This window comes from Erythrolamprus reginae, chromosome 3 (assembly GCF_031021105.1).
Source record: "Erythrolamprus reginae isolate rEryReg1 chromosome 3, rEryReg1.hap1, whole genome shotgun sequence".
NCBI classification, from domain to species: Eukaryota; Metazoa; Chordata; class Lepidosauria; order Squamata; family Dipsadidae; genus Erythrolamprus; species Erythrolamprus reginae.
In genome coordinates, this window is record NC_091952.1 from 72,204,099 (window position 1) to 72,218,026 (window position 13,928).

General features: G+C 38.6%; 1 protein-coding gene across 1 annotated transcript in view; it reads left to right on the top strand.

Moving 5' to 3' along the window:
* LOC139164123 (vitamin D3 hydroxylase-associated protein-like) overlaps nucleotides 1-13,928 on the top strand; it is a 49,413-nt gene that overhangs the window by 929 nt on the left and 34,556 nt on the right. Inside the window, exons 2-4 of the mRNA XM_070745816.1 lie at nucleotides 4,986-5,266; nucleotides 10,232-10,345; nucleotides 12,560-12,700. Coding sequence (XP_070601917.1) covers nucleotides 5,057-5,266; nucleotides 10,232-10,345; nucleotides 12,560-12,700 — 465 coding nt within the window. The 5' untranslated portion in view covers nucleotides 4,986-5,056. The remainder of the gene's footprint in view (nucleotides 1-4,985; nucleotides 5,267-10,231; nucleotides 10,346-12,559; nucleotides 12,701-13,928) is intronic.

Below are 13,928 nucleotides of genomic sequence, written 5' to 3' on the forward strand. Positions count from 1 at the left end.
TCAAAGAAGTGTGGCATAAAAATCTAATAAATAATAATAGTTCTGACGGTGTGTTTCAACTGCCTGTAATTACAGGGTAATTAGTCCAGGAAGACACACACCACCCAATAAAAGGAAAGGTTTTATAAACAAAAGGTTTTATAAACAGAAAAACAGAAACAGCTCCCTTTTTAAATGTCAAAGGGATTTTCTGGTACACACAAGGCACAGGTTAAATGCAATCCAATTGCTCACCCAATAATTGGGAAATTGAGTCCAATTCTAAAGTCCAGAGAGTCCACACACAATCTTGAACAGCACAAAAATCATGATCTTGATGAAACAATGAATCAGATAAACTGCCACAAGGCTAAACCAGGACACTGTTCTTTTTATCTGTAGCACTAATTACATCAGCCCCACCGAACCACAGGTGGCCTCATTTTCTCTTGTAATAATCCTCCAGTTGTTGTCTCCTATGCATCACTCTACACATGTGTGGATGTGTCATTAATTCTTGTTCAGAATCCAAGGATGATACAGATGATTGATCTCCTCCTGGGTTGTCTGCCAAACTCCCCTCTTCCCTGTCACTCATGCTTCCTTGATTAGAGGAAGCTTCGTCGGCAGATTCCATCGGGAGCAAAACAGGCCTGCGGCATGTGTATGTTTCCCCCACATCCACCTGCACATTCCTTGGGGCAGGAGCTGGGCCAGAGCTAACCACAACAATAGTAATAGTAATAGTAATAGTAATAGTAGTAATAATAATAATAATAATAATAATAATAATAATATACTTGAATGGCAAATATAAATGAATAAATAAATAATAAATTTCTGATATCAGAAATACTGAATATTTCTCCAGCCTTCATCTTCTGTTGTGGGGGAAAAAACCACTTTAAAATTGAGATTTTTCAAAGGTGCGATTAGAAGAAAAAAAATGCATGAGGCAGGTTTTTGAATACTGAAAAGTATGGGACAAATTTGATCTTCAGTTTACTTGCGAGCAAATGCTACAAAAGCAGAGCCACAGGAAACAATGAGCCTTCTTATAGAGCAGTGATGGCTAATCTTTTCAGTGCTGAGTGTTGAAAGTGCACATGCACCCCTAATGCAATGTGAGACCCCACCCCTACATGCCCCATCTCACGCATGTGATCCTGCCTCTGCACGTACGTGAGGGCGTGCATCCTACCTTCCGTACATGTGTTGCCGAGACCTAAAAAACACCTGGCTGGTGGGTGCACACACGAATGTGCAACAGAGCTGAACTGGGGCAACTGCTCATGTGCCCATAGAGAGGACTCCGCATGCCACTTGTGGCACAAGTTGTCATCACAGTTATATGCTTCCCCCCCCCCTGTTCCTGGGAAAATCATGTGGACAGGGAATCACTGCTCACGGTCACTCATGCCCTCATCACCTCGAGGTTTGACTACTGTAATGCTCTCTTCATGGGGCTACCTTTGAAAAGTGTTTGGAAACTTCAGATCGTGCAGAATGCGGCTGCGAGAGCAATCATGGGCCTTCCCAGATATGCCCATGTCTCATCAACACTCCACGGCCTGCAGTGGCTGTCGATCAGTTTATGGTCACAATTCAAAGTGTTGGTTATGACCTATAAAGCCCTACATGGCATCGGACCAGAATACCTTCGGGACCGCCTTCTGCGGCACGAATCCCAGCGACCAATCAGGTCCCACAGAGTTGGCCTTCTCCGGGTCCCGTCGACAAAACAATGTCATCTTGTGGGCCCCAGGAGAAGAGCATTCTCTGTGGCTGCCCCGGCCCTCTGGAATCAACTCCCCCCGGAGATCAGGACTGCCCCACCCTCCCTGCCTTTCGCAAATTACTGAAAACCCACCTATGCCGCCAGGCTTGGGGGACATAACTGACCCTTAGATGTTTCATTTTATGTATGGTTTAATTGGATGATATGACTGTTTATAATGGGTTTTTATAATTGTTTTTAATATTAGATTTGTGCTTTCTATTTTGTTGTGAGCTGCTCCGAGTCTTCAGAGAGGGGCGGCATTCAAGTTTAAATAATAATAATAATAATAATAATAATAATAATCATCATCATCATCATCATAATCATCATCATCATAAATCCATAACAAACAGCAAAAATAAGTAAGTCAGCAGTGGGTTCTGAATTAGTTTGCTAGTATTTTGCCAGACGTTTGTATGCACAACGCATCCCGAGCATGTGGATAGAGCCTGTTGCTGCTACCGGTTTTAAGAGCAACCCACTTGCTGAAGTAAATGTCAGTGTCAACTCTTTGGAATCACATAGAATATATTTTCTACATAATGACTCGTGTTTTACCTGGCCTTTTAGGTCTTCCAATAGGGCACCCATTTTCTAAAACCACACGGAGGTTGGCATCTTTTTGTCTTTAAATGTACATGGTACAGAATTAGTATTTTAAAAAATAGCAAATACTTCTTAGGCATTTTCATTTACTTTTGCATTCATTTGCCAACCATTAAAAACTAACAAATGTCTACTCAGAGAAAAATTACTTAAATCTTTATACAAATCCTTCCATATATTTTTTTAAAGATTTGTTTTGTGTCATTACTTCACTATCTTTTTCATCATATCCTTGCTAGCATTTATAGGAGGGAAAAACAGGAATATTCATTGGTCAGTAAAAATGTAGCCTGTTAAACTGGTTTGACTTGAGCAAAGCTGGCTCGGTAAGCAAGAATTTTGTTCTGGTTTACTTAATAGGTTGTAATCTGGCAAGCGAGTTATAGGATTTTCTTTTTTTTGTTAATGCAACTAACTACTTAAACACATGTGCAGCCTTGCACAGCTTTGGGGGCAAAATCCAGTTTAAAAAAATCCACATCCAGTATACAGAACTGTTCCCAGTATTAAAGATCTGTGCCCCAAAGTAAATCTAAACTATGGCTCTCTTGTTGAAAAAAAGTGATGTACATTTGATGCATTATTGCTGAAATTTCATGAGACTGCGCATTTGCTGTAATGTGAGGCATGCAGGACAGATTTAAAAAGTCATGTTTTTTGCTCCTGAGAATGTCCTATGCATGACACACATACAAAAGAAGTGGGGCTTTGATGACATGGATGTGATTGCCACATTGAAGGATTTTTTAAATGCTCTCCCTTATGCACACTTTTGCCGTAATGGTCTCAAAGTACACACACAGTGCAACAAACAGAAAGATAAAACACACACTGTGCAACAAACAGAAAGATAAAACTACAGTATCTTTCTTCAGATTCAGTTCTTTCTCCTCAGAAATAAACACATTTGGATCTTAATTCCAGCTTTCTCAGCCACATCACTTGTCTTCTTCATTTGCCTTTCTTTAAAAACAAAACAAAAAAGCTAAGCTAGTATGAAACTGGTGGTACAATCCTTCATATGCCTACTCGGATGTCCCACTAACTTTAATTGGAATTATTTCTAGCACATAGTAATGCTTATCTTTTTTTAAAAGAACGGCATTGCAATCTGATATATGGAGAAGGTCTAAGAAACCTAAGAAGGGTTGAGATTGAAAAGAAATGCATGATTCCTTTTGTGAATGATAGAATAAGTGGTGGGTGAAATCATCAAACGAAGCTGGAAACATGACAATTGGTGATTGGAATGACGGGTGGTGAAAATAAAATATAAAGTGGATTTGCATGAAGTGGATTGAGATTAACCACAACAAATACACTGGCTATGTCCAAGTTCTTGCAGAGGCAAGTTAAATGCCCAGAAAGGCTAACTGAGCCTTTGCAACAAAGCAAGGACTAAAAAAATATTCTAGTTGCCCGATCCTCCTGAGGATTACATAGATGTTCACTCTGTCTGTCTGTCTGTCTGTCTGTCTGTCTGTCTGTCTGTCTGTCTGTCTCTGTCTCTGTCTCTGTCTCTGTCTGTCTCTATCTATCTATCTATCTATCTATCTATCTATCTATCTATCTATCTATCTATCTATCTATCTATCTATCTATCTATCTGCGTGTATCCCTCAAACAGCCAATATGACATTGTCGTTTTTTAGATTCTTTTTATACATTCAGACTTGAAATATTGGTATGCTATCCCTTAGACCAAGTGATGGTGAACCTATGGCACCTGAACCATTGTCCTAGCTCAGCTCCAACATGCATGTGGAGGGCAATGTGCATTCTGAGTGGGCATTTTTGGCTTCCAGAGAGCCTCCAGGGGGATGGGGAGGGCGTGTTTACCCTCCCTCAGCTCCAGGGGAGCCTTTGGAGCCCGAGAAAGGCAAAACACGAGCCTACTGGGTCCACCAGAAGTTGGGAAACAGGCCGTTTCTGGCCTCCAGAGGGCCTCCGGGTAATGGGGGAAGCTGTTTTTGCCCTCCCCAGGCATTGAATTATAGGTGTGGGCACTCGCACATGTGCACACTCATGCTCTTTCGGCACACAAGGAAAAAAAGGTTCGCCATCACTTCCTTAGACGATAAGAGTGTGTAAGCAGTGAAATAGTTATTATAGATTTGAGCACAGAGAAGCAAGTCTGTTAATCAGAAATAATATCACAGTTGCATCTTAGAAATAAAAGAGGCCTAAAGTTTATGGTAGTGTTTTTATTTTATTGTTGTGTCTGCTACATAGGTCTTTCCTTTGTCACCAGCAATATGTAGTCTTTAAAAACATATCTAGACAGATCACAAAGGAAAACAAAATTTCATAGCATCTGGGTGGGATTTTTTTTCTTTCTTTCTATTTTCTATGGATGGATGGATGTAACATTTGGTGGAATATAGAATGGAACAGGTGGATCATCTTATATTGCTAAAGTGACAGGTTGTACAGTACATTGGAATGTTGTGATGGCTAAGTCAACAATAGTCACTTGAAAGATTCTTCTACAGGGATACTTTTCTGGAAGTTCTTCATTCCTTATTAGACAGGCTTCTGATCTGTCAGTTGCTTGGACTTGACAGCATCTGGGTGGGCTTAAGAATCGCCACCCACTTCCTTCTCCTGTCTTTCCCATTAGCTCCAGGGAACACAGTCTTAGCAGCTTTTTTCGGATTCTTAGCAGCTTTTTCGGATTCTGAAAGGTGAACCATGGCTCTCGAGAAAATTAAGGAGCTTTTTCCAGAGACTGAAGTGGACAGGCGCCTTGTCTCAGGCTTGCTTTGTGGCTCAGCTGCTGCCATTCTGATGTGCAAATGGATGAACCACATACGGGTGCAGAAGAAACTTGATGAATTCAAGACCAAGAGAGAACGTGGGTTTCAGCGAATGGAGAAGGCAGCAAAGCAGTTTAAACAGCAGGTACTATAGCTTTTGATTTAAAAAATAATAATCAGATGTCCTTCTTTTTCCTAATTTCAGAAAACTACTAACACAGATTTACATGTAAAACATATTTTGCTGACTCATGATCCCTGCATTATGGCTTCTGCTTTGCTTAAGCAAATACGAACGTGCATTTTATACCATACAGTGGTGATATGATAACTTGCTTGCCCAGATCTATTTCATACTTAAAGTAGTTATTTTCATTTTTGAAAGTAACGGTTTGCTGCAGATTTTGTACAGGGCTACATTTATTTTCCATATTTTTTGGCTAAGGTTCCTATTGCTTTGGGTTTCCTATTTAACATTAGGAGGTTCTTAATGTTCACGCATACCTTCTGTCATGCAGGAGGCGGGAGAAGGCATAGGATTTCTTTTGCCTTCTCTTCTGGCATCCAAGCTGCCTTCTTAACGCAGCTGTCTCTGCCCACTTTTTTTTAGCAGGATGGTAACAAATCATCCACCATGAAACCAGTGGATATTGAGCTTAACATTTATCTAGTGACTGTTGACACATGTCAGGATTATGCTGAGGTCAGTATGTCTAGGTACAAAGAGCAAACCTCTTGTCTTTCTTCTTGCACAAAAGTGTGCGTGAGAGAGAGTGGGGGAGGGGAGGGAGGGAGAGTGTAGCATCCTGAGTTGGGACTATCAATGTTCTTTGTGCAGCCTTCACTCTACAATAGAATAGAATTCTTTATTGGCCAAGTGTGATTGGACACAAGGAATTGGTCTTTGGTGCATATGCTCTCAGTGTGCATAAAAAGACAAGAAATGTTCGTCAAATGCAATTTATTTATTTATTTATTTATTTTGTCCAATACACAATAATACACAATGAAGGTTATGGAGGATATATAGGATTAGAATGTATCAAAGAGAGTATAGAAGAGAAATATAGGAGTAAAATATGACTAGAGAGAATAGCAGAAAGTATAAGAGATAAAAGAGATATAATTGATAGCAGAAAGTATAAGAGATAAAAGAGATATAATTGATAGATGATGGATAATATAATTGATAGATGATGGATAGAACAGATAAACGAGAAGATATATGAGATATAGGAGAGACTATAGGACAGGGGACAGTAGGCACTCTGGTGCACTTATGTACACCCCTTATGTACCTCTTATGTATCTCTTAGGAACCTGGTGAGGTCAACCGTGGATAGTCTAAGGGTAAAGTGTTGGGGGGTTAGGGGATGATACTACGGAGTCCGGTAGTGAGTTCCACACTTCGACAACTCGATTGCTAAAGTCATATTTTTTACAGTCAAGTTTGGCGCGATTAATATTAAGCTTGAATCTGCTGTGTGCTCTTGTGTTGTTGCGGTTGAAGATGAAGTAATCATTAACAGGCACGACATTGCAGCATATAATCTTGTGGGCAATACTTAGATCGTGTTTGAGGCATCGTAGTTCCAAGGTTTCAAGATCCAGGATTGTAAGTCTTGATTCGTAGGGTATTCTGTTTCATGTGGAGGAGTTAAGGGCTCTTCTGGTGAAGTATTTTTGGACATTTTCAATGGTGTTAATGTCTGAGATGCGGTATGGGTTCCAATATAGAACTCCAGAAGAACTATCCCTGGTTTGGCAAGAATTTTTGCTCCCTTTGTTTTTTCGGTATTAACAGGAATTTTATACTGTCGGTTGTTGGAGAGCTGGTTGTGAAGGGAGCATGAGTCTCTGCCCACCTGCTCAGACCCTGCCATTAAGGTTCTTTTACCCTCTGTGCATATGCAAAGTGTTCTGTGCAAGCACAGAGAATAAAAGAACCCAAATGGTGGCATCTGGGCAGGTGGGCAGAGCCTCACATTCCTTTTACAACCATTTTATTTTATTTTATTTTATTTTATTTTATTTTATTTTATTTTATTTTATTTTATTTTATTTTATTTTATTTTATTTTATTTTATTTTATTTTATTTTATTTTATTATTTTATTTTATTTTATTTTATTTTATTTTATTTTATTTTATTTTATTTTATTTTATTTTATTTTATTTTATTTTATTTTATTTTATTTTATTTTATTTTATTTTATTTTATTTTATTTTATTTTATTTTATTTTATTTTATTATTTTATTTTATTTTATTTTATTTTATTTTATTTTATTTTTATTTTTATTTTTTATTTTTTATTTATTTTTTTTATTTTTTATTTTTTTATTTATTTTTTTATTTACTTACTTACTTACTTACTTACTTACTTACTTACTTACTTACTTACTTACTTACTTACTTACTTACTTACTTACTTACTTACTTACTTATTTATTTAGTCCAATGCACAATGAGAGTTTTAGTGGGTATATATACATATATACACATAGTAAAATACATGATGAAGGTTATAGAGGAGATACTCATAGTAAAATATATTTAAGAAATAATAGAAAAGAAGATATAGTAATAGAACATATCAATGAAAGAATAGAAGAAGAGATATAGGAATAGAAGAAAGGTATAGGAGATATAGGAGAGCAATAGGACAGGGGACAGAAGGCACTCTAGTGCACTTATACTCACCCCTTACTGACCTCTTAGGAATCTGGATAGGTCAACCATAAATAATCTAAGGGTAAAGTGTTGGGGGTTTGGGGATGACACTATGGAGTCTGGAATGAGTTCCACGCTTCAACAACTCGGTTACTGAAGTCATATTTTTTACAGTAAAGTTTGGAGCGGTTAATATTAAGTTTAAATCTGTTGCGTGCTCTTGTGTTGTTGTGGTTGAAGCTGAAGTTGAACCTTCTCCCCGACGACTGACAGGCATGAGTTAACCAGGAGCATTTCACCCCTGGATAAAAGTACTGTCAGTGTTGTACATGTGGTCATAATATAAAAGAAATGGTTGAGTAGGGCAGCCATACACAGCACGAGAATTGAAAACGGCAAACTGATTGGGGCTGTCTTTTAAAATGACAGGGAAGAGCAATGGCATGAAATATATAAATACATTTCCCAACCTACCTTCCCTTGACCTCATTTTTTTGGCAGGAGAGGTAAAGTGCTGAAATCAGATATCTAGTGGAGGCAAAACTGGATCTTTGCCTTGCTGTGTCAAGATGAATAATTAGTTCTGAAACAAAGCTGTTTAAAAACTCCTCTTTATGACAGTGTGCGTACGTAATTCATTGATGTATTGAAATACGATGTTAACCGAAGACAGCTAGGTTGGTGTAGTGGCATTAGGCTAGAAACCATGAGTTTTACTCCCACCTTAGGCACAAAGCCAGCTGGATGACCTTGGCCTGCCCCTTTCTCTCAGAGAAGCAGGCCCTGGCACACCACTTCTGCAAAACTATGCTAATAACAACCCGAAGTTTGGTGAAAAACTAATACACTGGAATATCAAAACAAAGATTTTTATCTTCCCCTTACCCACCATTAAGGATCTACCGGTACTTTAAAAAAAATAAGTTAAATGCACTAGATCAAATAGTTATTTGTTTCTGTGTTGGCGACATCATTTATATAGAAGTTGAACAATAAGGGGGCAAGAATATAGCTCCTTTTGACTCCTCTGAAGAGAAGGATGGTTATTTTAAATCACCGTCACAATAGCCTCTATCTGTTTTGAGGTAATAGAGTTATGAACCAAAGAAGATGTGGATCAATGGATGTTGTAGGTGATTTCCTCCATAGTCTCTCATGAAGAATTGAATTTAAAGCTATTCTTAACTAAATAGAAGCAACATAAAGTGTTCCCTTGGTAGGACTAAAGGGTTTTTTCAGCTAAATGGTACAAATTTACACATTAATCCATGGTAGAGTATCTTAATCTTTAATCTATTTGTTTGAAGCTACATTTTTAATTTTAAGCTGCTCAATGTTGCTGTAGTTAGTCTCAAAATACTGTATATTGACTGATTAAACAAACAATTGAAAAAGTGCTTCTTCAACTCTCTACTATTAAGGACCACAAAATAAACATTTAGGAAATATGGGAACCATCCTATTAAACATTCTCCTCCTACATTTTTATTTTTAAGAGGGTGAGAGTTCACATTCTTTAGCAAATAAGCTAATCATTATTGTTGCAATTGTATGTGCCTTCCCATTTCCTCCATTTTAAAAGAATTTTAAAATACATTTTGTAGGAAAAATTAAAATTATTTACTGCTTCCATTTATATTATACCCCTTGCCCGAATAACAACTGCTGACTCTTGTGCATTTTGTAAATTTTAGCATTTACTTTGCTACTTTCATGCTTCAAACAAGCCAGTTTGCAACCACTGAACTATTTTTGCAGACCAGTTAACTAGAAGTGCAACCAGAAGATTGAACAGCTCTGGCCAGTTGATGGCAGTGATTGTGGGGAATGGAGAGATTATGGCTAGGGAAGATGGGTGATAGGCCAGCTGGTGAACCTCCATGCATCAATAATAATCTACAGAGTGTAGTTTAAAAATCACTGATCTAACACAGTGTTTTTCAACCAGTGTGCCACGGCACAGTACTGTGCCGCGAGACATGGTCAGGTGTGCCGCGAAGCTCAGCAAGAGAGAGAAAGAGAGAGAGAGAAAGAAAGAGAGAGAGAGAGAAAGAAAGAGAAAGAAAGCAAGAGAGAGAGAGAAAGAAAGAGAAAGAAAGAAAGCAAGAGAGAGAGAGAAAGAGAGGCAGGAAAGGAGGGAGATAGAAAGAGAGCATAAAAGAGAGGAAGGAAGGAAGAGAGAAAGAGGGATGGAGAGAGAGGAAGGAAGGAAGAGAGAGAAAGAGGGAGAAAAATAGAGCGGAAGGGAGGAAGAGAGAGAGAGAGAATTTTTTTTGTCCAAACCTTTTTTAGCCCCCCCACTCCCCCCCCACTCAAGGTGCCCCATTATTTTGTATATGTAAAAAATGTGCCGCAGCTCAAAAAAGGTTGAAAATCACTGATCTAACATATATCCATTTTTCAATGGTATGTCAGTAGTATGTTTGTTCCTTGCTGCAGAACCCAGGAATAAAGACTGCTCCAATCCTATCTCTTTCTCTTGTGGAACTAACTGCAAAGTTAAAAGATGGTTCCTTATCTCCAGAAAGTGTTCTGTACACCTATATGGAAAAGGTAAGTTTGACTTTGAATGTTAAATTCCAATATAGATATGCATTGTTTATGCAGAACCTGCTTTCCTATCTTGCAAACATCAAAATCTTTTCGATAATACAAATCATTGACATCTCACACCATAAATACGGTTACTGATTTAGGCATAAATTAAAAAATAAAAATCCCTTCTATCTCTACCTTTCTCTGATACTGTAATCTGAACTAGTGGATGAGAATAGAATGGAATGGAATTCTTTATTGGCCGAGTGTGATTGGACACACAAGGAATTTGTCTTTGGTGCTTATGCTCTCAATTATATAGCTAGAAGCAATCAATCTAAAGATCTGATTGCTGTAATGGTGCTTTAAGCCATAAATGATGGATAGAAGATTATCTCTTCTTTTGTTTCACTAGGAGAAAGTGAGAAGTTTAACCAAGCCAAGTCTTTTGGTCAATCTATGCTGAGAGTTAATCTGCATAAGAAACAGAAGGGTCACTTTGCCCTTGGCAAAAAACCACATTTCATTTATTTATTTATTTATTTATTTATTTTGTCCACTACAAATTGAAAGTTAAAGAGAATAAAAATATGTAGTAGTAAATATCAGGGAACTGATAGAAGAAAAGATATGAGAATAGAATATGTCGATGAAGAGTAGAGGAAAAGATATATGAATTGGAGAAAAGATATATAAAATATAGGAGAGACAATTGGACAGGGGACGGAAGGCACACTAGTGCGCTTATGCACGCCCCTTACTGACCTCTAAGGAACCTGGAGAGGTCAATTGTGGATAGTCTAAGGGGAAAATGTTGGGGGCTGACACCATGGAGTCCGGTAATGAGTTCCATGCTTCGACAACTCAATTGCTAAAGTCATATTTTTTACAGTCAAGTTTGGAGCGGTTGATATTAAGTTTGAACCTGTTGCGTGATCTTGTGTTATTGCATCATCAGTTCCTCAAGAAAACTGTAGAGGAACAGGAAGCTTGGTGCTCTTGGCTTTTACAAGCCTCTGCCTGACCCTGTTCATATTTAGTAAAGCCTTCTTAACACCAGACTTTCCATGGAAGCAGAATCCTCAAAAGCATTAGGACCCTGAAACTGAAGCAGTCAAGAGAACATGGATACTGTGATACTCAATGTAGCATAGCGTAGCGTAGAATAGAATAGAATAGAATTCTTTATTGGCCAACTGTGATTGGACACAAGGAATTTGTATTGGGTGCATATGCTCTCAATGTACATAAAAGAAAAGATACATTTGTCAAGAATCATGAGGTACAACACTTAATGATTGTCATAGGGTACAAATAAATACGGGCATTAGCATATTTATTTATTTATTTTTTCCAATACACAATAATCCACAATGAAGGTAATAGAGGACACCTTCGAGGAAATAGAATTAGAGAAAGAAAAGAAGAGAAAGTATAGGATAAAATAATCAATGAGAGAATAGCAGAAAGATATAGGGATAGAAGAGAAGATATATGGGATATAGGAGAGACAATAGCTTACAATTCTAAATTAATTTCCACAATATTTTTACATGCATTTTGTTTGTCCAAACTCATACGCAGATATTGTAAATGAAGCTCAGCCCAGTTCAGTTTCAAATCGCTTCCCACTTGTGCAACCTACACCCAATTGAACAAATTCCATTCAGCAATTCAAGAGTTAAGAGGAACTTTCATTCTTTTCTTAGCCCCCTGAATCTAGGGCTTTGGGCCTTTGATTTATGCGAACCATGGAGTTATTTTCAGCTGTGGAAGATTTATTACAACTCCCAGCAGCTAAGTTACAAGGGAATTCCATTTTTGGAACAGTGACTTTAAGACTTCTAGAGAGATGATCACGGATTGAAGGAATGCAGTTGTCTGCTTGGCAGGTGCACCAAAAAGACACTTGAATGTATTAGGTGCTGATAATTTATTTATCGTATTTATATCACCTAGTGTACCGATTATTCTGGACAGTGCACTAAGACATTATAAACATAGGATATAAAATGATACAGCTTTGATTTTTTAAAAAATATATATAAAAAGTTGAGATAAAAACAGAAGACAAAAAAATCCCTTATTTAACTTGCATGCCTAGTACCAAAGAACAGCCAAGGGAAAAAAACCCAGCACATTTTCCATAGAATTCCCTTACTGAACAACTAAAATGTTCACAATGGTTCTTGGATTACTTCCTTCTTCTGCTTTTCTTATTTTTGCACCAAGGCTTTAGCAGTAACCCGGGAGATCAACTGTGTGACAGACTTCCTCCCAGAGTGTGAAGAGCAGCTCCGAGAAATTAAAAAGAGAGAGAAAGGGTTACTCTACGGGGTCCCCGTCAGCATCAAGGAAAACGTTGCTTGCAAGGTACTTTTAGAAATTATTCACCAACAATTGGGTAGGTCAGGGCAATGCTTCAGGAGGTTAAATTCTATGCCTTTGTTTTGCCCCAGCTACAGACCAGAGAAAACATTAGCACAAATTCAGTTTGTCCAAACCAGTAGTGGGTTCCTACCAGAATGTTAAACAACACTGCACTGGTAGCAAAAGTTGAGCTGCATGCGCAGCTTCAGGTCTCTAATATGCGCATCGCAGCATGTTTTTACTTCTGCGCATGCACAGAAAGCAAAATCTCAGGAGGGGACACATGTGCACATGAGATTTCACCAATTTTTTTGCTTTTGCGCATGTGTAGAAGCAAAAACATCACTGGAATCTCGTGCGTGCGCATGTCCCCCCATGAAAGTTTGCTTCCTGTGCATGTACAGAGGCAAAAACATGCTGGGACATGTGCACATGTCAGAGACCCGGTAGTGGCGGTAAGTGCAATCCGCCCCTGGTTCAAACCTACATTTAATTGATTAACCTCTTCTAATAAACTGGCTTAGTAAGGTTCACATACAAATAAATCTTAAATCAGTGTTTTCTTGAAAAAAAAACCCAGCTGTTAATTAGACGGCATTAACAGCTGGCATAGGTCCATCAAGTCAGAAAGCAGAGATGAGTAATTAGTCCTGGATATCGTTTACGGAAGTTGGCAAGATGTCTGGAATCGGTCCACAAATCGGAAGCCAAAGCAGATAAGCCGAGCAGAGGTTTTCCCAAACAAGAGGCACACAATCAATGTACTATCAAATGAGTTGTTTCCTGTAGAGTTTTTTCTGTCTTCCTCATTTCTTAAGTAGGTTTGGGGAGTGGCCAATTAGCTCCAAGCCTACTCCCGAGGAGACCTCCTCCTGAGTAGCCATTCCTGCCTTTTGGCAGCTCTGCGTGCTTGTGCATTAAGAAGAGGTTCCTCCAGAGGGCCGGGGCTGCCACAGAGAAGGCTCTTCCCCTGGGTCCCGCCAAGCGACATTGTTTAGTTGACAGGACCCGGAGAAGACCCACTCTGTGGGACCTAATCGGTCGCTGGGATTTGTGCAGCAGAAGGCGGTCCCTGAGATAATCTGGTCCGGTGCCATGAAGGGCTTTATAGATCATAACCAACACTTTGAATTGTGACCGGAAACTGATCGGCAACCAATGCAGACTGTGGAGTATTGGTGTAACATGGGCATATTTGGGAAAGCCCATGATTGCTCTCGCAGCTGCATTC